Source organism: Chaetodon trifascialis, chromosome 16, assembly GCF_039877785.1.
Source record: "Chaetodon trifascialis isolate fChaTrf1 chromosome 16, fChaTrf1.hap1, whole genome shotgun sequence".
Taxonomy (NCBI): domain Eukaryota; kingdom Metazoa; phylum Chordata; class Actinopteri; order Chaetodontiformes; family Chaetodontidae; genus Chaetodon; species Chaetodon trifascialis.
The window spans coordinates 13,622,285-13,644,012 of record NC_092071.1 but is presented as its reverse complement, the minus strand read 5'-3'; the positions used below and the strand labels follow the sequence as shown (position 1 = coordinate 13,644,012).

The following is a 21,728-nucleotide window of genomic DNA, read 5'->3' as shown; positions in this document are numbered from 1 at the left end:
GCCGAGAAGCTATGAAGCCGACATTGAGTGTGAGCACTTATTAAAGACTTTCTCATTTTGTGCCCATGATTTGAGTGTCATCTTCACACAATGTTTTAAATGCCTCTGTTGTTAAATGGAACCGACTCCATTCTTTCGTGCAATTCGTTGACAACATCCTCGACAGTTCCTTCAAGCAGAAAAGACTTATTTTATGATAGAGTTGTGCCTGGAATACCTGGTACTGCTCGTGCATTGAAACACCAGATCCTGCTCCCTCATTAGCCGTCGCCTCGGAAGGAAAACATGTAAAATTGTCAGTATTGTGCTTCAAATGTGGTTCACTGAGAAGAGTTCTGTAATTATCAAGTGAAAACAATAATCAGAATTAAATGTAGTAGACTTGGCAATTTAGGCTAAGCGAGGCTACTCTGGGCTACTCAGAGATGCCCCAGAAAAGATGTGCTTGTGGTTGGAAAGCAATTTTCACTATTTCCTTGCAGAGATTATGTGAATTAATAATGTAGAACTTTATTACTGGTTGATGACACAGTTACAGTTAATCTTGGTTAGCCTATATGGTTTGCTAAGTGGGTGCTGTTCCCAGCATTGTCCTTTCTATACACTCCTCTGTCCATTCTGCCATCCATGCATACATGCATTCATGAATAAGGGTATGGCTGGATGAAAATCTTAAATAATACAAAACGGCTTCATAGGAAAAGTGGGAACAAAAGCCCCAAACAACTTAAGTTTTTACCCCAAACAAAAATTGTTAAAAAAAATAAAAAAAAAATGCAGACATAAATATATTCTCCCAGCTTCATCTCACTTTGTGTGTCAGAGGTAGACTGAGAGGAGAGCGTCCATTGCAGCATCATAAGCAAACAATAAAACTGAAAGATTCCCTTAAAAGAGCTACCAGGAAGGCTGTATATCAGCCTGAAATAGCCTTGGTGTGATGACCGATTTAAACAGCCATAGGCAGTTTCAGACTCCAGAATAACAAAGATAAGAGCTGGTCAGGAGGCTGCATCTGCAGCTAGAACAGAGTGTCATATCCACAGAGGATCCATTTGCATCTGAGAGGAGAGTTTCTTTTTATAATAACAGGCAATTTGTAAAAGAGGATATTTTGAAATAATATTCATATAAAGGCTATTTATTAAAAGAATGCTCTTTCAAAATTGCTTTGTCACTTACCAAAGAAGTAACTGCAATCATAATATGCCTGCAGGTGAAGTAACTAAGAGCACATGTAATTACTGCAATAAATGGTGTAAAAGTGGGGTCAGAGGCTTGCCAAGAGGCTTGGTGCTTCTGCACACAATGAGTGCTGTGGGTGTGGAGAGATAAAGTATAAATTGTCTCACATTGGCTGTTAGTGCCTCTGTTCATTCTCCCATTTCCAAGATGATATTCCCCAAAGTGTCTCTAAGGCACTGTCCAGTTTTGGGCCTAACATGCAAGGCTTGATTACCAAGTGGACAGCTCCTGCCCTGCTCTGACTGTCCCTCTGTGCCCCTCTCTGCTAGGAACATGGTGGGTTTCACTTGACACCCAGACCACGCAGCAGCTGAGCCTCAGATGAATGTTAGTCTTTGCCGCCTCCCGGGGGTGGGGGGTGGGGGGCTTCCCAGTCCCTACTGCAGGGGCTGTGTGAGAGGAGAAAGGTTACATTCAGTTTACATCATAAAGGCTAGATGCACACACAGAGGCCTTAAGATGCAGAGTCTGCCTCTCTCTGACTTCGTTTGTGTCTTTGTGTCACTCTAACACACAGTGACACACTCGCTTATACATCATTCACTTGCTGTTCCTCTCACAAAGTCTGAGCTTTCACTCTGTTTGGTGTGCGATAAATTATAACCCATTGTAATGAAGAATTCAGGCTGTGAGAGCGCATGCAGTGCAGCCATGTCACTGTGGTCGTGATGCACAATGTTTGAACTTGATGTAACGTCAGCAACAACTGGTAACATATAGTAAGTCCATTCATCAACTTTTCACCAATCATTACTGTTTAGATTGGATTACATATGTTATATAAAGAACTTCTCTTCCAGAGGTTGGTCACATCAGATTAAATGCAATTTTGCATAATCTGTCATTTGTAAAACAGGCCTGACACTCATCTTTGTTTAATTCTTAAAGCAGCATGAGAGGATTTTCACATCTTTAAAGCCAAATCATATGTGATTCATTTACGGATACACTGGATCTGCAAAATACGCCAAACCGCATGTATACAGAGGATTTAGTTGAACCTAACAGAGATATGACCAATACATAAGATGGGGGGTTGATGTACATTCAGCCAATAATAGCTCACCTTTGTGGGAGTGTTCGGGCCGTGATAGTTACTTTAAAGTTAAGGTCCTTCATCGCCAAACATTGAAGATATACCATTATATACTATATTATGATGATAGTATTATAAAGCTTTTGTACAGTGACATCAATGGCTGGAGGCCTTATGTTTTCAGGTTGAACGTCCGTACTTATGTACCTTTTAGAGGTCAAAGGTCAAGGTCACTGTGACGCCAGTCCTATTTTTGAGAACGTGATATCTTAGGAACGCCTTGAGGGGCTTTCTTCAAATTTGGCACCAATGTTCATTTTGACTCAAGGAAGCATTGATTAGAGTTTGATGGTCAAATGTCAAAGGTCAAGGTCACTGGCCTCAACAGGGGACTTCACCGGTTGGTGGAAGCATACAACTGTGAGGCTGTAATTCTAGCTTCTTCAGATGTGTTCAGAGAGATGTCACCTTGGATTACTGGTGTACAGCCTTACATGCCATCGATACGAAGGGGCTGCACTTGGCATATAAACTGCAGACTATACATCATTCTTGATACATTTCACCATAAGATGGATTTCTCTACTTGAGGTCACAACTGTCGCCTTTTCCCTTCAGCCAGAGAAAGTGGCTGCTGTCTTCAGCTGCTGAAGCTGCCTCTGCGGCCTGATAAAAGCTCATGTTCTAATCCTTTACTTTCCCCAGCCCACTTCTGTAACCTATTAAAACTCACAATCCATATAAAATTGGCATTCAGCAGATTAGTTTATGGAAACATGGCATAACAAGCCACTCAGAAGGCTGCACTGTTCTGCATAGCAGTAATAGTCAAATCCGTTGTAAGTAACCCGTGGAATTAGTGGACTTGGAAAGGGTTTTACATGCATGGCAAGTTTTGTGGTTTTGCGTGTGATGAACGTCATCACATAAGACAGTCTTCAACAAGATTCCCTCAGATTGCTAAAGTTGTAATGTCTAGTGATCAAAAATTCCTTTCCAGACTGTGTATGTATGTTTTAATCGATTTCAAAAATCTAGCTTTGATCTCAAATTCACAAAATATCACCAAATATCAGCAAATCATAGGTAAGGCTTGTTCATTTATGTAACACATTTCATAACAAGTAAACTCAATGTGCGTTACGTGAATTTGAGTGTGTAAAGACTCACCCACCCAAAGAAAGTATGTAGCAATTTGGTTTAATATTACCACTTATTTATCTTGATTTATAAGTATTACTACTGTAACAAAAAGAAGCAGAAAGTTCATGGCTCAGTAGAAAGTTAATGTCTCCTCTGTTCGTTTATTGTATTGTTATTGTTATTCTGCAGTCATATGGACTGTAGCGTGCAGTGTGTAATAGTGCTCCCTCATCTAGGACTTGCAACCCCACTAACTGCATCTGCACATACACAAACTTGAGTTGATTTACAACAGAGTCGTACTGTATGTGGGCTGAATTTTTGCAAGCAAAGTGGGCTTTGTATTTTATGTATTTATGTGTGTGTGTGTGTGTGTGTGTGTGTGTGTGTGTGTGTGTGTGTGTGTGTGTGTGTGTGTGTGTGTGTGTGTGCGTTCCTATATCTCACCTGCACACAGAAACAAACTCTCCATTCCCTGCCTTTTTATTTCTCTCAGTGCACCCCTTCTCTTTGTCACCTCCTCTCTATTCCTAGCTCACTCTCTGGCCATTGTACAACAAAGCTCCAGTCGCTGCACGCTCAGCAAAAGAATACCTTAAGATTTTCTTCTTTGCTCCCAAATTCATTTTGATTGATTGCTCACTCACTTTCCTCTATGTTCAATGAATAAGAAAAAGATCTGCTAGCCTCTCTTCTTATAGTGAAGTAAGATGCTGTCCCCTATACACAGACGCAACTGCAATGCAGATAATGATATATTAATGACCAATGTAGGTATTTATGTCTGCCTTCCATACACAGTGGCACTTTTGTTATCTGGGCAATGATATGAACATGAATTGTGATGAAATAGCAAATTGAAAATGACAGGCTTTCATTCAGTAGTTTATGTAGAGCCATTTGGATTAAACAACTGTATAGACAGCAGCTTTTATTTGGTAGTGCCTTCAGCCAATAAATACTTAACAGTGTGATATACATTTCTAACACAAAGAACTGTGTAGCTGCCACTGCAATGCCTGAAAGATTGTCATGCATCTTTCACAGGAATACAGCAGTGTGCTGATCTGTGCTCTTTGCAGTGAGAGTCAATTCACACCAGCATGTCTCATGTCTTTACAATTAACAATGGATGCACACCTGTATCTAATTTTACTTTGCAGTGGGCTGCCACATTATGAATTCAGTACATAACTGTTCGAAGCAGTGATGTTCGCAGAAAGCTTTTAACATGTTTTAGCTTTTCTATTATGTGTGTGAAAAACAATCAAAGTGTGACTTTGCCATGTGTAGACAACAGCAAGAAGACTTTCACACTCCAACCGTTAGTTTACCACTAGGATCAGGATCTGCTCTCTCAACCTGCCACCTACCCTAAATAGAAAGACAATGTAATACAAAGAGTAAATACACAGAGCAGGGCAGTAAAACAGGTCAAGTGGCTGCAAGGGTATCATGGGTGTTTGGTAAGGTATGGTGAGATGGTTGCTAAAAATTCTTTAGCATGGTTTTTAGGCTGTTTCCGCTTTGTTTTTAGGTGGATGCTGTGGTATTATGTGTAGTTGCTAGAATGTACTGTTGGAGAGTTTTGTCATTCACCTCTCAAAGGGTCCTGACCAAGCGTCCGTATGTGACACAGTAACTGCAATGCAAAGGTTTTGTTTATGAGTTATCATTGAATAATGTTTGTGGAGTCTGCAGATAATGGTATTTGCATTCCATTTTAAAGCCCCTCAGACACTGCCCCCATGCTCATTAAGTGGCCACTCGCATGACGTATGGTGCTACATAATATGAAGTGCTGAGGGGAGGTGAAGGAGGACATGATAAATGAATATTGACTGCGCTGTAGGGCTGTGTCCAAAATCACTGCCTATTTACTACTTATTGCATTTAATCTTGGTGATCTCCATCAGTGGCTGCATGTATTAACAAACCAGTGTATCACAAGTGATGGATGTAAAAATTATAGTTGTGCAAGACTACACCTGTCAGCAATGATGCAAAATGACTGAAAGTGTCCATTTTAGAGCAAACTACTGAGAGTTTGGAGACTGAGAGAGTGAACAAAGGAGTGATTTCAGGCCCAATATTTGAATGTTAAAGCACTTTGGCAAGATACAGACAGACTGTGTTTAATGTTTCTCATTGTACTCCTCCAGTGGCCAAATGCAGTCATGACGCAAGGCAGATATTGCTGAATTCTCCAAATTTAATTATGCCAGCATGATAGAAGGAGCATCTTGCACAGATCTGTACCAAAAATTAATCACTTGTTCCTTCCTGTCCATGAAATTTCATTGAAACCCTTTGCAAGTTTTTGAGATATTCTGCTAATAAAAATGGACAATGTCACTTCAGCAGAAAGAATAATGATATAAAAAGCCAAGTTATAATGGAGGATGTTTACATGATAATTGAAAATATCATTTCAGCCAGTCAGTTGTAATAAGGCAATTTATTATAAACCTTTGGGGCCATAGCTGCAATGTCCAGTTTTCAGTTTAATTGGCTGGTTTACAGCTAAAAGACCTGCTTAGACAATAACAGACACATTGAAGTACAGACAGGCTTTGGAAAGTTCACAATACATGTATGGGCACTGTGTGCAGTCCCTTGTACGTCTTCCTGAGGTCCTCACTAATACAACAACAAAAACTCCCACTGGATCAATAAAACCAGAAAATACAGTATGAGCCAAGCATAAAGATCAGAAAACCAATGAAAAATCTTTACCCATGAAATAACAAACAACCGTAACCTGTAAGAGAAGGAGAAACAAGATTATCAAAAACATGGCACCATAAAAATACCAGTAACATCTATGATATATTACACCATTTGTGTTGAAGTGAAATTGTATTTTTGACCTGTTGTGATCAGAAGATTCAGTTCAATAGCATATTTGGAGGAGCTATAAGGAGTCTGAGTCAGTTAGTTATTATTATGACTGAGTTGTATTGAGGTGACTGAGGTGATAAAGGTGATAAAGGTATACATCAGGTATAAATGAGCATATTTAATTCAGTTTTTATTTAAATGAAAAACATTTTCAAAGCCTGGCAAAAGGTCAAATGACTTTGATATAAAATGTGTTCATGACATCACTTGTTCTTGTCTTTTCTTTAAACTGCCAGTAGCTGATTCATGAAGATGAGATGACAGCGCAGCTTTTCACAGTGATGACTGACCTACTGATTTCTAACATCTGTAGTCTGAGGATATCACACATAATCATTAATGAAGGGAATTATTAATGTATGAAGTATCACTGAGTAGTAACTTGCTAGAAAATTAGATATTAGAAGGACGTTAAAATGATAAGAACTGTGGCAGTTTTCCACCAAACTGAAAATGAAGCCAAGGTTGGGGATAAAGTGGATATACAGAAAAAGTCACAGAAAATTCCCCACAGAAAATCCATATAGAACAAAACAAATAAACATTTCTTAACTGGCACACATTTTGCAAGGCCTGAATGTATGTATGTATGTAAGTATATAGAGGCTGGTTTGCAAAGCTTGATAATTGGATTGCAGTCCCCCATTAACTATCATCATTCTCACAATTTTAAGGCTCGCTTGAAGAGGTGAAGTCGCTGGACTCAGCACAAATGTCCACCACAATTTGCGGTCAGTAAAATCCGTCATGCATTTCTGCTGGTGCTTTCTTTAGTGCTGATATAATGAGCAAGAAGGCTAGATTGACGCACGCCAATAACAAACACAGGGCCTCCTCTATGGCCAACTATCCTGCTGATGCTTTTTCAGGCTCATCATCAAAATCAGGCTCCAGAGTGAAGAGGGAAAACACCTCAGCCAAGCAAAAACTGCATCACCCTCTGCGGTGAAGGCTCACTGCCTTTTCAGGTTTTTAATTTTGAAGGCCGTAGCTCGACCATGAAAAGGAGGCAGACTGCTCAAGCCGCTCCTCTTGCACTCATATCTTTTGCATCAATCCCAAGCACAACATTTAGGACTTGTGGTAGTTCAAATTCAAGACACTGTTGCCCTTTATCTCTTTTTGTGGGGCTTTCACTGCATTGTAAGCATCGCTGCTCTTCTCCCTTTTCCAGGAGACGTGCTGAGGCTAGTAAGCTCAGCTAAACAAGCAAATGGAATCTATTTTTGCCTGCGCCATGTGCAGCCAACAATATGCAACCTACTGTCACATGCAGTGTCTTTTCAGCGAAGAGTGCACATGGTCTGCCAAGACACCAAGAAAAAAAAAAAAGTGGAAAATCATGTTTAATCAAGGTGTGAGTCTGGAGGACAAAATGCTGTGTGAGTAAAGCTGTGCATGCAGAGGCCCTCCTTAAACCACTGAGCTCTGAGCCTTTTGTAGATATACCTCACCTCCTTTCACATTTGTGCCTCTCATTTTTTCACAATAGATGTCAGCATAATAAATACATTTTAAAAAAGGAATAAGTGCGCAGTTCTTTTTCCATTTCTGTTCTGGCCTTCTGCTAGATCTTTATCTGATGGTTCTGTCTGCTGTACGGTGTAGATGTAGATTCTTCTCTGCATCCGTCGGTGCGTTTTCCTTCATATTTGCCACTCTCTCTCCTTTCCTTGCACCATCTAAGCCAGGCTTATTTTAGGTGTTTGTCATTTTTAGCCTAATGAAATCAACCAAACATCACAACTGCAGGCCATGCCTTTCAGAGGATGCTCGCATTATGAGTAATTAATCTGAAAGTGCTATGATTAATCCTGCTACTTTACCCCCTGGGGCAAGACTGGATGTCTGTGAAAAATCTTCTCTCTCAAATCCTCCTGAGAACAAACAGTGCACATTTAGGTTTCTTAAGTCTTTAAAACGCTGTACACGTCTTCTCATATCATGTCATTTGCAAGTTTTGCAGGCCCCTTGACTTGTAATTTTTCTACAAAGAAATTTAAACACTTTCTGTTCATGGTGTATAAACTATATATTATTCTATTTATGCAACAATAATTTGATTATGTAAATGCGTAGGGATCTGCCTATAAGTGGAAAAATAGGTTTAAAATAGCCTGTAGGAATATATTATAATGCAAATCAATGGACTGGAACCGGAGAAGTAGCAGATGTAGGACAGTCATTCCATCTTCACACTACAAAGAGAAGTCAGTAGGATTGATTAGAATGAAGCTCATCATCAAATATATCATCAAATACGTACAGTATATGATGTATGTCTTACGAGGTGTGTTTAGGCCTGTGTTAATAGGCAGAGCTGTGTGGGATGCACAACTTATTAAATAACCAAGGACAACACAAGGTTACAAACACGGAGACCCCCCTCCCCTCTGTTGTCCAGATAGCATGGCTTTCATCATGTTGAGCAACCCTCAAGCACGTAAATTGATTAATGCAAGCCTTTCACTCTAGACAGCTCTCACCAAGATATCATCGCTGCCTCGAATGATGCTCACATGCAGGAGAGCCTGACAGTTCAAGTCACTGGCTGTAAATCATCGCTCTCCAACGTCTCGTACCCAGTCCTCACAGATACTGCCAGTTTCATTTAGACACGATAGAATTTTGAAATATTAGTTATGTCTGCTTTTTTGCGAGAATGACTGAAGCTTTGACTTTGTTTCGGGCATCATCAGAGGATTATTGTCGGTGCTTGCCATCGCATTGCCGCACCAAATAATCATCACTGTAAATGTGTCTACATGTTACAGCCAAGCAGTGCTCTGCATCATTGCAATTGTCTGTTTGATGGAGCTGGCGTGCACTTCCTAAGATTTACTGAAAAACACATAGAAGAGGATACACATAAAGGATTTAAATCTCCCTGTGACTCAGATTGAAAGACAGATGTGGGGAAAAATATATCCGCAGCCTGTTTCTATTTATTTATGTTCATAATACGAACAGATGAACGCCTGTGATGTTAGGGCACTTGCCATTCCAGAGTGCTATGCACTCACCCCTCCTCTGTTCTTTTTGTTCAATCAGCCTCGCTCCCCCACACGCCCCACCCCCCTCCCCTGCTTGAGTAATGGCCTGCGTCGACTTCTTGTCACTGTGAGAGGTGGTGCTGCATGGCTTGCCTCTGTCCTCCTGTTTCCATGCGTGTCCTTTCAACCGACTAGGCAATCCCAGCTGATATCTCTATCGACCGTGATTTAGCTGATATCGCTGCAGTCCCCCTTCCTCTCCCTTCACTTCTCCCTTGCAATCTCTCCCTCCTCTCCCTCTGTTTCTCCTGCTTGTCTCCATCTCCCCTACCTCCAACCCCTCCCTGCTTTGTCTCCCCGTTCCTGATAATGTGTTCCTCCTCTCAAGTGTCAATATATTCCAATTCATCTTAGCATCGCATTTCCCCACCCCACCCCAAAAAAACTCCCCCCGAGCAGCTCTGAAACTGTCAGAATACCTCTGAACTCAGATCAGTCATAGCTAGGAATAAGTTCTGCATGGTTAAGCAGCATGAGAGCAGAGAGCTACTGAGCCCTCTAACAGAGGGGTGACTTGTATACAGATATGAGGTGAACACATCAGGCAGAGGGGACTGGAGAAAATTGATTTTGAGTGTAAAAACAGCAAAGCTGTGGCAATGCAATGCTGGGCAGCGAGGGGCTTGAGATTTAGCATTGAGCCATATGGTATTATATCATGTTGACAGGTATTTGTGTGTCTATCACTCACACACTATTGGGTCTTTATGATAGGAGCACGTCCATACCAATACCCTTGTGTTGATTCTGTAACAGCTCTGACAGCTCACCTAAATCAGGCTCCTCCTCTGCAGTATGATTCCTGCGTGTTACTGCCAGGACCTGCGAGCCAGTGCGCCGTGAATCTGTAGCATGTATTTATTCACACAACCCATTTTCTTGCCTCACTATTTCCCTGTGTGTTTGCGCCGTGGCTGCCTGTTTTCTCTTTCGCTGTCTCTTCCTGTCTCTCCCTCCCTCCTGCTATTGCCCCCCCCACCCCACCCCCCACCCAACACCACCTTCCCCACCCCCCTTCTCCCTCCTCACTCATTTGCTCACAGACTCTCTTTCTCAGACGCACACACGCGCACACAAACACACACAGAGGCACATGCTGTGCCTAGCTGGATCAGAGCCTCTGACTACAGTATGCCTTCAGAAGGGCTCCTTTATTTCGTATTAATTAGACCACAACTCCAAGCCAAGGTTATTTTTGCCGGGGTCTCAGACTGTCCTGGAATTTCACCCATGCGGGATTCATTATGATACGACGGTGCTTTTTAATTAGCATAATTTTTGCTGCAGCAGTCCAAGGCAACATCTCAGTCTCTGCCACCCGAGCCATCTCTTCTGAGGAGGATCACCTGCCCCCCTCCAGAGACAGACACGCGCAGCTGTCACGCTAGCCGTCCTCAGTCGGAGGCAGCGCAGCAGATCTGGACGAGGCAACGGGAGAGGATAAAGGAAAGAGGAGCAGCAGTGAGAGGAGAATGCAGCAGTAGTCTTTACTGCATGAGACTGAGCAGGTGGAGCACGAGAGAGGAGGATCATACATTCATTTGAAATAGAAACACTTGCGCTACGGCTGCATTCTCGTGGATCTCCGCCTCACCAGAGGTTACCGTTCGCTGGATTCTCTGCGTCTGTGAGAGAGTGAATGAGGAGCTACTGAGAAATTATTTATATATTTTCTGGATTTTCTCCTTTACCGTGCTGCTGCAGATACTGCTCCCTCTCTCCCCCCCCCTCCCCTCTCTCTCTCTCTCTCTCCCCTCCCTATGTCTGTTCTCTTCCCTTTCCCTGGCTAAAGGGGAACAAAAGCGCTGGTTCCTGCATCACCCTCCATCGCTGCATCTTCACTTGCACGTAATTTTATCTCCTTGTCTCTTTTTGCCCAATGAAATGATCCAGTTTCCCACGGAAGCGTGTTGTGTTTTCTGCTGTGGTGGAGGGGCACTCTTCTTAGTGGGCAGGCTCAGCTGCCCTCAAGCTCTACCTGTGGGCGATGGAGACTCTTATCAGAATTCTTGTCACATGAAGCTCCGTCCTGCCACTTTTAATGCCTGAATATCATGGTTCAGCAACATGCCAGCTTGAAACCACGGCTGGATTCATCTCCATTCTTTATTTGGATGTGTGGCTTTTCTGCATTTTGGATACACTCTGTTCACTTTCTGAAGAATGTGCTCTGGGATGGTTTTCAGTGAGGTTTTAGCGCTGGCTTTTCTGTGCAGTAGACATCTTGTCATGACAAAACCAAAAATAGATAAGTTGGTTGTTCTTCAATTTCTCCAGCAAGGACATTAATTGGATTTTGACTGCTTTCTCGAAATCCATCCTTGGTTATTTTTCTCACAGATTCAAAGGATATTTTCCATCGTCGACTAACTCCCTAACCAAACTAAGGAATTATGGGCCCAGATCGTCACTGAGATGCTCTGTGGTCTCCAAGTTGAACTGTCAGATGCCAAACCGTGGCCAAGTTGTCTGCACTGGGCCCATGTGGATCTAATATACATGGGTAGACTCTTTGCAGCCACCCCTGTGCTTGGACAGAGGAGCAGCTGGTCACGCTTTAGCATAGGCATGGGCCTAAGTTATTGCTCCAGACTAGCCTTCTGGTTCGCCCTGCTTACTGTGCTCCCCATCCAGACTGGAACAGCACGTGTGTCTTCCAGTCTCAGTACCACGCACCATGTCCACCATTTTCACAATAAGCATGGCACCGTTCCTATTGCCATCAACAGGATGCCTTTTCTTACCAGAGGGGGCCATGGTAAGACATTTCCCTCCAACATTCTCAACTTGCTGTTTGTTGCCTCACCAATGCATCATTTTGCTCTGATTGGGATATCAAAGGTCAGGAATAATAGGACGTAAGCATGCTTTAGCTATCTGACATATTTATCTTGATAGATTTGGTATGTTAGCTGCCAAAAGGCTTTAGTTGTTCTCTTACATTGTTATCATTGGTGGCTCCCTCCTGATGAACAGTGGGGTAATGGATCCTTTTCTAACTATGGATTTGCTGCAGCCTCTATGCACCATTAAACCCCTTTTATCTACCCATCAGTATCAGTAGTCGTTGCCCTTTCCCCATGTTGCTTTTCAAGATGCTACAGCACCAGAGCTGTGGTTGTTGTGTTGCAAATACATATCAATGGCACCATGAATCATCTTTGCAAATCTCTTTATCTTTTTTCTGTGAGGTTCTTGTTTGTTTAAGCAGCGTAATGCACTCCCTGTAATGGAGCCGGTTTTGTGTCAAAGGTGATTTCTACAGCAGGCTGTAATTAGTGGCGCGTCACAACACACGTAAAGCGATTATATGTGCATAAACAATCTCTTTGGTTTTCCTTGGGGCCTTGGAATCTAAAGCAATCATCACAGGATTTATGGCAACAATTTCTCCAACTTCATACAAAAATCTGTCTTGATAATCTGTTCTGTGCAATTTCAGGAATAGAGAATAACATGTTCAACTTGAGGATTGTGAAGTATTGACCTATCCTCAATAATCTACATCAAGCTGGCTACGCTACTTAAATTGGCTCCTTCAAAGCGCTGACACCAGAGCCGTGCCCCCTTTTATATTGCACTTTGAAATTTCTGTCCTAAGACTCATTTTTATGTCCTATAAAAGGAGGCCCGATGGATTTGTAGTGTCTTTTTCACTGCAGCAGTTTTGTCAGTTGCAAAGGGGCTAAAAATGTGATGAATTACATCTGCGCTATTATAGCCATATCATTCTGGACCAGGCTTTTACAGACACGGTACAGCCTGTGATCAAACCAGCCTATAAAAAAAAAAAAACACTTCAAAGAACTCACTGATAAATTTTCAATTACCTCTATTGTAGATTTTGTACTGGAGGTTGTCCTGAAGTGTGTGCTTCAGAGCAAGAAATTCATTTTACTGCAACATAAATAATGAAGACAGTACTTACGATTTTACAAGTCATGTCCACAATGCCATAATGCACTGTGTGGAATGCATATGCAGATATTGGTTAACACTGATTGGCATAATGGTCACCAGAGTCCTGTGTTATGTAACCAGTGTCACAGAAGCATAAACCATTTAAAAAATAAATTCAACTTTGAATTTAATAACTGTTACACATTTTTCTCAAAATGATCTCAAATAGACTAAAATTTTTGGACACTTGTTCTAATATAACAGAGACATGTGTGTGTATGTCAAGGCTAGCCAAAGACTTCTGGAGGCCCCTGGGCTATGGCTATTTATAGGCCACCTACCTTACTGCAATGCCTCACACGCCTCATCCTAAACACAGGTTATTACTTATACCATATTGTTACACTACACAGCTTACAGTATGTGGAATGCACACTGACGTACAGCTGTGAAAGAATGCCACTCCTTTAGAGCTACAGTGATTAGTCCGTTAGTTGCTTAGTCCATCGCCAGAAAATAATTTTCATTATTGAGTAATGAAGTTATTTTAAACAAAAATGCAAAATATTCTCTGCTTTCAGCCTCTTGGATGTGAAGATTGGCTGATTTTTTTCTGTTTCATACCACTGGAAACATTATCTCTTTGGGTTTTGGACTATTAGTCAAACAAAATAAGCAATTTGAAGACATCACCTTGGATTCTGGGAAAATGATGTGGACATTTCTCACTATTTTCTGACATTTTATGTACTGAACAATGAATCGTTTAGAAAGTAATTGACAGAGTAATCAGTAATTAAAACAAGTCATTGTTGTAGCCCTAATTTGTTTTCTTTTTTGCAATAAATTACAATAAAAATGCATTTGTCCAATAATTACCAATTCACCTATGTTCTCATGCTACAGTAGCAACATACATCAAGATAGTTCCTTCAGAATTCTTCATTGATGTCTGCTTTTGCTCAACTGAGCCTCAGATGAGGCCTTCAACAGTTTAACTCCATATCATACCTCCTACATCAGCACTGAGGTTACCCTGGTCACAAAATCGTGCAGCTTTTCAGTTAATGTTGGTGTATGTATTTTTGGCATTGTATCTAGGTTGTTAAAAATAAGAAATTATGTTTCCACGTGCCAAACAAAACACCCTGCATGAGTGCACCAGACATTATTAAGAATGTTAACACATTGACTGAAGGATTTCTCATATCAGGGGAAGCCAAATCCCAACTTGAGACATATTATGTAACTAACGTGCTTACTGTCTTGCTCAGTTCATATTACGACCCTGCAGTGCCACGATAACTCAGACGGTATTTTGTTTTTGCAAACCTTCCTCAGCTAGCTGTCGACATGCTTCTTAAATACAATGTTGTTTCAGTGTTGGTTACATGCAGCGCTATGTTGAACTAACCCCTTAACCACCACACTCTAGGAGAGCCAGCCAACATAGTGACCCTGGGTACCAAAGACCTCATATGCTCTCAACTGGAATGCAAAAAAGATTGCACTGTAGCTGACCCCTCATCGGGCTCCCAACACACTCGCATGTTCAACACACTCAGTGAAATTCTGCTGCACTTCATTCTCCAGGGCCCCCATGTTGTTGTAAGAACTGTCTGGCTGTGGCAAGGCAAAGAGCAGTTAATGCTTCCAGAGAGATGTCTCAAGTGGAGGAAATGGCTTTGTGAGCTTCTTTAAAAGATGATATCTTTGAGCACTATTCAATATTCAAAGACTGAATTGGAAAGAAAGCATGTTATCCTGCGATCAATTTGTAAAAAAAAAAAAAAAAGGTTTGTCTATGGTCTCGCTGCAGCAGGATGTAACACAACATTTGTTTCTTGCCACAAGAGCTGCGGGGAGGGAAAGCAAAGGGACAGGAGCATCAAAAGGTCCATCAGAGAGGGCTCCATTTCCTGCAGGTCACATATTAGATTATGCTGCAGGATGATGATGGCAGGCCTGAATACACACACTTACACAGATAAACATAGATATACACACACTCACAAGCAATAGAAACGGAAGTTAACAGAAATTCTCTCCCACGGCAGTCATGTTCAAGTCGCTGCTATAGTAAATTTTAGTGCTGATATTATATCATCATCATCATCTTCGCTGCTGTTCTATAAATGAATACATGCGTGTTAATCGCACTTGTCATTTTGCGTTTTTGCCAAGACACTGAGGTTGAAACAAGTGGACAAGGCAAACAACAGCATATAAGAGTGTAGATCAGAGAGCAAGGTAACCGCTGCTCTGCTCTGGATCTGCAGCAAAGCAGAACAAACAGGAGAAGGAAAATGTGCAATGAAGAGAAGAAAGGGTTTGTTGTAATAGATAAAAGACAAACTGAGACACCAAAGAAATGCAAGGGCTGCATCCTTAGCAGAAGAGGTTGTAGAAGCACTCAGATCAGCAAGTAAAAGTACCGACGCTGCTTTGTAGAACTACTCCATTACAAGTTAAAATCCTATTTAATTCAACAAGTATTACCAGCAAAAAGTATGCTGAATATCAGACGTAGAGGTACTTGCTGTACAGAAAAATCTCCCCTGTGACTGATACATTAGAAATATTCAACAAGGTCATAGGGAACAAGGAAGACATCAATACTCACTTTAAGTATAGCATGTGCAGTGGAATTCTGAAGGTAATGTTTTTTTGTGCTTCTGAACACTTTAATTAGCACATGAAGTAGCATGGCCTTCGGTATGGTTGCGGATGTATATGGGGGGGTGTTTTGTGCACCTGCCCATATGCGACATTTCTAACAGGCATGAAGCAATCATCATATGCAGCAGAAAGTGACAGTAAGGGAGGTTTATTGCAGGAAGAATCCATGGACACCAGCACGATGAGGGCGTTCATGGCGGTCTATTTAGGAGTACAGGCATGTTGCAGAGAGCTCTACCATTATATTGTATTGTAAACCTCCGTTTCCATGTCAGACATCTTGACATTAAGATTTTGGCAAAGAAAATGTTATGAAAATGTATTTGTGAAAATGTAATGCTGCAGTAGGAGCATTTTTAGTGTAAAATTGCACTCATCTCGCTAAATCAAGTCATGAAATGGGGCTGAAGCAGAGAACTTTCAACTATAACTTTACACTGTTGATCAAAGTTTTGGTGTTAGGTCCTGTTACATGCTGAAAATCTTACCTTCTCTGAGTTGAGACGAGCCAAGAATGGAATATATAACTGGCTTGTAAAGGGTACAGCAGCTGTTCTCCATCACAGAAGAAGTTGGGCTCACCCGCTATGATTGTACCTCCTGCAAAATGATTTCTTGGAAATGCCATTGTGGAGACAGAATTTAGGTCTGAGGATTGTGCAGTAAAATAATTTCACAGTATTTAAGACTGTTGTCCTCAATTTTCTCAAGAAAATAATCTCTTGTTATAATTTGGTTTTGTCAGGGTGTTCCCCATAAGCAATATAGAGGTGTCTATTACTACTGTGCATAGTATCGCATGTATACATTTTGGCCTCTCAGAAACACAGGACTCTCACTCATTACAGACCCCTGTTCTCATTGATATTATTGATGTAAATCTTCAGTAAAGATTTCAGGTGGCGACACCCGTGGTTACCGTTTTAGCAGCAGGTGCAGTTTAAGACGACAGCAAACACTCCTTGAGCTTTTACTTTGTGAGAAATACAACAGAAGAACATCTGGTGTATCTGTTTACAGCCCTGTTAAACAAACTCACGTTGCTTTGTTTGTGGCTGATTGCTTCACAATAAAAGCCACCCTGTGTTTTGCCAGTTGCTTTCAATATGAAGCGGGCCATGTTATGCTAGTAGCGGATAATGTAGCCCCGAGCTGCTAGCCTCGAGCAGAGATGACGAGCGGGCTACAGAGGTCTGTTCAACTCACTTCCTTCTGACTCCACACCCCCAGATTTCTTTTCCTTTTTTTTTCCACACTTGTAGTCTTTAGCCCCAGCTGACGCAATTATCAGACTTTGCGCAGCTCCCTCGGAAGCCACAAAAGTCTTTATACATCTCTTATCACATGTGCAGTAGTACTCCCCAAGACTTGTAAACAGACTTTGATGTGTAAATCGGTGGAGTTCCCCTTTAAAACTGCTCTGATGTAGCATTAAGAGGGTGAACAGTAAACAATGAGGCTGATATCAATGATAAATTCACACTGGATTACATGCTGCATCATCTCCTGTGAATTCCTTGTGAGTGCAAAGGCACTTTGAATCTGACACAGGAATGGCGGACTCCACCTCTGACAAAAAAAACTACTACATATTGGGCTAATCACTGAATGCAGACACACTGAATGGTTATTGCAGAGAAAAATGCAGACCATAAAGAGCGTAAAAAGTGGCCCTCTATTTGATGAAAATCTTAAGGGTTATGACTTTAAATGCAAGATATTGTCCAATTTCCAATTCTTTTGTGCTAATGTAATTACAGAACATCATTTCGAGCTTAACATAGACAATTGACACAACCTTACAAATACAACAGCAATAATGTCAGAATTGCATAAAAACTGAGAGCCATGAATCTGAAAAGCTATAAAAATGAAGGCAGGAACAAGTATAATGCTCAAGAAAACCTTGGGCGCTGAATTCTTGTCATAAAAGCCATTCTGGTGCATTCAGGGGAAATGTCTTTGTGACTTTTGCAATAGGAAGAAGCATTAATACAGTTCTTCAGAATTGCATTTGAGTCTAAACAGTTTTACCATGACCCGAGTCATCTGAAAGTTGAGTGTGAGAAAACCTTAACATTACCAGAGAAGAAGGGGGTCATTTGAGGCACTCTGAGCTGCAGACATTCAATTTGAGAACTGACAGTCTGGATACATCTTGCTGATGGGAGCAGAAACAGCAATTCAACCATAATGCAGCTGAAGTGTGCATGTGCCAGCTGCATGTGCGGTTATTTAATATACAAGAGATTTTCAGTGCGGCTTTCAATTGATCACATTCAATTGATTTGATTGATTTGATTCCTAAATTCTGTGCTCACCGTACTGTGCCGCTTTCTAACCAGAACGCCATATTTTAACTTGAAGACCATATGTCCTCTCTGTAAGACTTTGGCCTGCGCTATTCATTATCATCATTTCACTGAGCTGTATTTAATAGACCATGGAAGGAGTGTGCCTCAGACGCCATAAGTCAGACGACAAATTCAAACTTAATATGTCTCCATAACTCTCCATTTCTGCAGAGCTGCTCACAGTTTAGAGATCTATATGAGTTTATATTCTTAATCGATCAGCTTGGTTTTTCCAGTAACGTACCCTTTTTTCCCTTCACAAACAGTGTCTGCAGCACTCTCTATACTGTGCTGCACTCATGCAATTTTGCCCTCCTGAAGGCTGGCAGGTCATTCAGAAATATTTATTGACTGAAAAAAAAATGTCCATATACTGTACAGTCACAGGTGCACTTAAGTATAAAATACATGTACTCTGCCAGCGGAGTTCATTATCACCAGAAATGTTTTACATCGCTATAAGAGTATGAGTAATTTACTGTGTGTTCCACTGCTTTGTGTTCATAGTGTTACAGCCGATACTAGTTGCCATTTATATGATTCATGATGATTTTTCAGCCTCTCAAAAGTCATGATTAGTAATATTATGAGAGCTAATACTCACTCAGGCCACAGGAATTCTCTACGACAGCAAGCTCAGGGGGTGCGTTAAAACCTTTCCACGTCTGAAGTGTTATGTGTGATGCAAATGATTAGCAGCGTCTCAGTGTATTTTGCAAGTCCTATGAGCATGTTGCCTCGTCTCTTGCGTATTCAGCTGGCTGAGAGCAAAAATGAAAAGGACAGGATGTTTGAGTGGGTTGGATGCATCTTGGCACAAACAAACAATCCATACTGTAACATTTGTTGTGCAGAGGTCCATTAAGACGTGACAGCCAATCTCGGTTTCTTTGTGAGCTTCACTGACACCATTACAGATGCCTGTGAAAAGCAAAGCAATCTGCAATATCGCTGTATGATTCTGCTGACCTCTGTATTAAACCAACAAGAAGGCTTTTATATGCTTACAATTAAATTTTTACAGTGAATATACTAAATCCTATATCATCTATATGCATTAATAATACAGCATGTACTCGGGGTATTATAATGCCTGTTTACAGTCCAATTAATCATCAAGGTTCCCAACTAATAATGATGTGATATACAGCAACACATTTTGCGCGTGCAAATCTCCAAGGGAGCCTTATAATGCGAGCACAGATGCATTGGCCATGGCCATGAGAGAAGAGCAGAGTGCTCCCATGAGATAGTCGACAGAGAGAGAGAGGAGGGCTGCTTGGAGCAGAGAACTGTGATGTTTATAGTAATAATCTTAACGAGACTGATTTACTGCTTGCTTTATTTGATGCAGGCCTGCCACAGAGAGAAAAGAAGAGATAGGAGGAGACAGAACAGGGAGGCAGAAAGATGTAATGAAATGCTTTAATGTTTTGAGTAATGCAGGAGTTAATGCTGTCATTAGATGCTTTCGTGTTTTCCTGCAGGTGAATTAGTGTTATATATTTCATGATGCACATTGCACGGGTTCATGTCACCCTTTTTCCACCCTTTGACTGTCTCTGTGCTGTTCCCACAGCACTGGAACACTACAGTTCCCATGTTCATTAGCTGCTTGTAGTGGGGGAAAACCTTTTTTTTTTTACATTAGAAGAAGTAATTTATAATATAATATATTAGTAATGAGTTCTCAACAGCAGTACAAACAAACAAACACACGAAACATTCATGGATTAGCATGTAAAATGTCCAAAAGCACACATAGCCTCAATCTGAATTTATTATCTGAGTTATTGGGATACAAACTTCAATATATCTGACGTGGCACTTACTAATGCAGACATTTCTGAATACTAAACAAATATGGATGCCTCACATCAGCCAGATATGGTGTTATAATATAACACCATATCACCATATTGTCAATGCAGAGAATGTGAAACCTCACATGAACATCCATGTAATCCCACGACCTTGTTGCTGACAGTAACACTTGCAAGTTAGTCGCATAGGAGTCTTTCCTACCTCAAGCACCCATGCTGTGTGTTTGTGGCATTATGACATGTGAAATGATATTACACAAGAAAATGATTCTTTTAAATGAAGCGTCTTGTTGTCTAATGTCTAAAAACTACATATGTTTATGTGTGATGTTTTCACACATGGATCAACTTTCACATTTAACACGCACGGAATTTCACATTTTTTTTGTAAGCTGTTTGTCAGCAGTTTATTTATGGTAAAAACATCCAGTTTCTCTAATAGTGACATCTTTACTCGCTATATTGCCGGATGTAATGTGTGTAATGATCTACCAAGACCAATTTTTAGGCATCCAAAATTGGGTACTAAAAGTTCATGAGGTTTGAGTCTCCTGAGTATCCTTTTAAATTGGTGTTCAAGGCTATATTGCCCAGTGAAATTTGAAACAAGACCTGGTGTGAAATTGGGTCTCAGAATATGGTGATTGACCACATCATGGCTTGTGTGCTTGTTTGTTTCATTTCACGAGAACAAACAAAGCTAGAAATCATGAAGGGTCTAATGAAATGTCATATTGTAGCCTTTCACCTCGCAGCATTCATGTGATTTTTTGTTGAGATTGTTTGCAATGTGTGTATTTCGGATGTCCTTATAACACACATTACCTACGAAAGTAGAAGCATTTGATGCAGGGCTGCTTTATTAACCTTTATTTGATTGCGCACGGGTTCATGATGTGTCCACCCCCCATATTATGTTGAGTAGTAGTAAGTAAGTAGTAACACGAGGAAGCCAGGTGCAGATAACATTCACTGAAATGACGAAACCAATAAAACCCCTCATCGAGCCTCCTTGATGTAACTAATGTCACAGACTCACATTTGACTGCAAATCCCAGACATTAATTAAGATTACCTCAGTAAGAAATAATTTGGTTTGAAGCAAACACTTGTGAGAGAACCTGCCCTTTTAATTAAATCCAAAGTCAGTACAAGGTGCTCTTAAGCATTTAATGTTAAGAAATCCAACCGGCAGTTAGTTTCTGTCAATAAGAAGAGCTTCGTGGTGAGTGCCCATTAAACCAAGCAGAAGAGTACTCATGTCTTTGCACATGGTTGAAATTGAGGCTGCAATTTTGTCTCAAGTGTTTCTCTGTGCTTCACTTAAGGTGAGGAGAAAAAAATCTCAGGTTTAAAAACATCACGTAGATTTCAGGTGTTATAGCAAGGCCTGAAAAACAAGGGATTGTGGTGTGCTATTACAGGTAATTGTTTCTGCTGTACCCTGTATCATAATGACCATGCATCTTTCATGGCGTAATGTTTTCATGTGAGGACAGCAGGTTCTGTCTGTTTTGCCGTCAGCGCCTGTAATCCCAACTCCCCCGAAAGAATATTCAGCCCCTTAGATCTCACTCAACTTGAATTTGCACAG

At 41.0% G+C, this 21,728-nt stretch overlaps 1 protein-coding gene across 3 annotated transcripts in view; it reads left to right on the top strand.

Annotated features, from left to right (window-relative positions):
• LOC139345105 (neurexin-2-like) overlaps positions 1 to 21,728 on the top strand; it is a 111,463-nt gene that overhangs the window by 71,818 nt on the left and 17,917 nt on the right. The window contains exon 1 of one of the 3 annotated variants that reach the window (XM_070983592.1): positions 10,382 to 12,136. The exons of the other annotated variants lie outside the window; for them this stretch is intronic. Within the exon in view, the coding sequence (XP_070839693.1) occupies positions 11,794 to 12,136 (343 nt within the window). The 5' untranslated portion in view covers positions 10,382 to 11,793. Of the gene's footprint in view, positions 1 to 10,381; positions 12,137 to 21,728 lie in introns of those variants that run through there. 3 annotated transcript variants of the gene reach the window in all.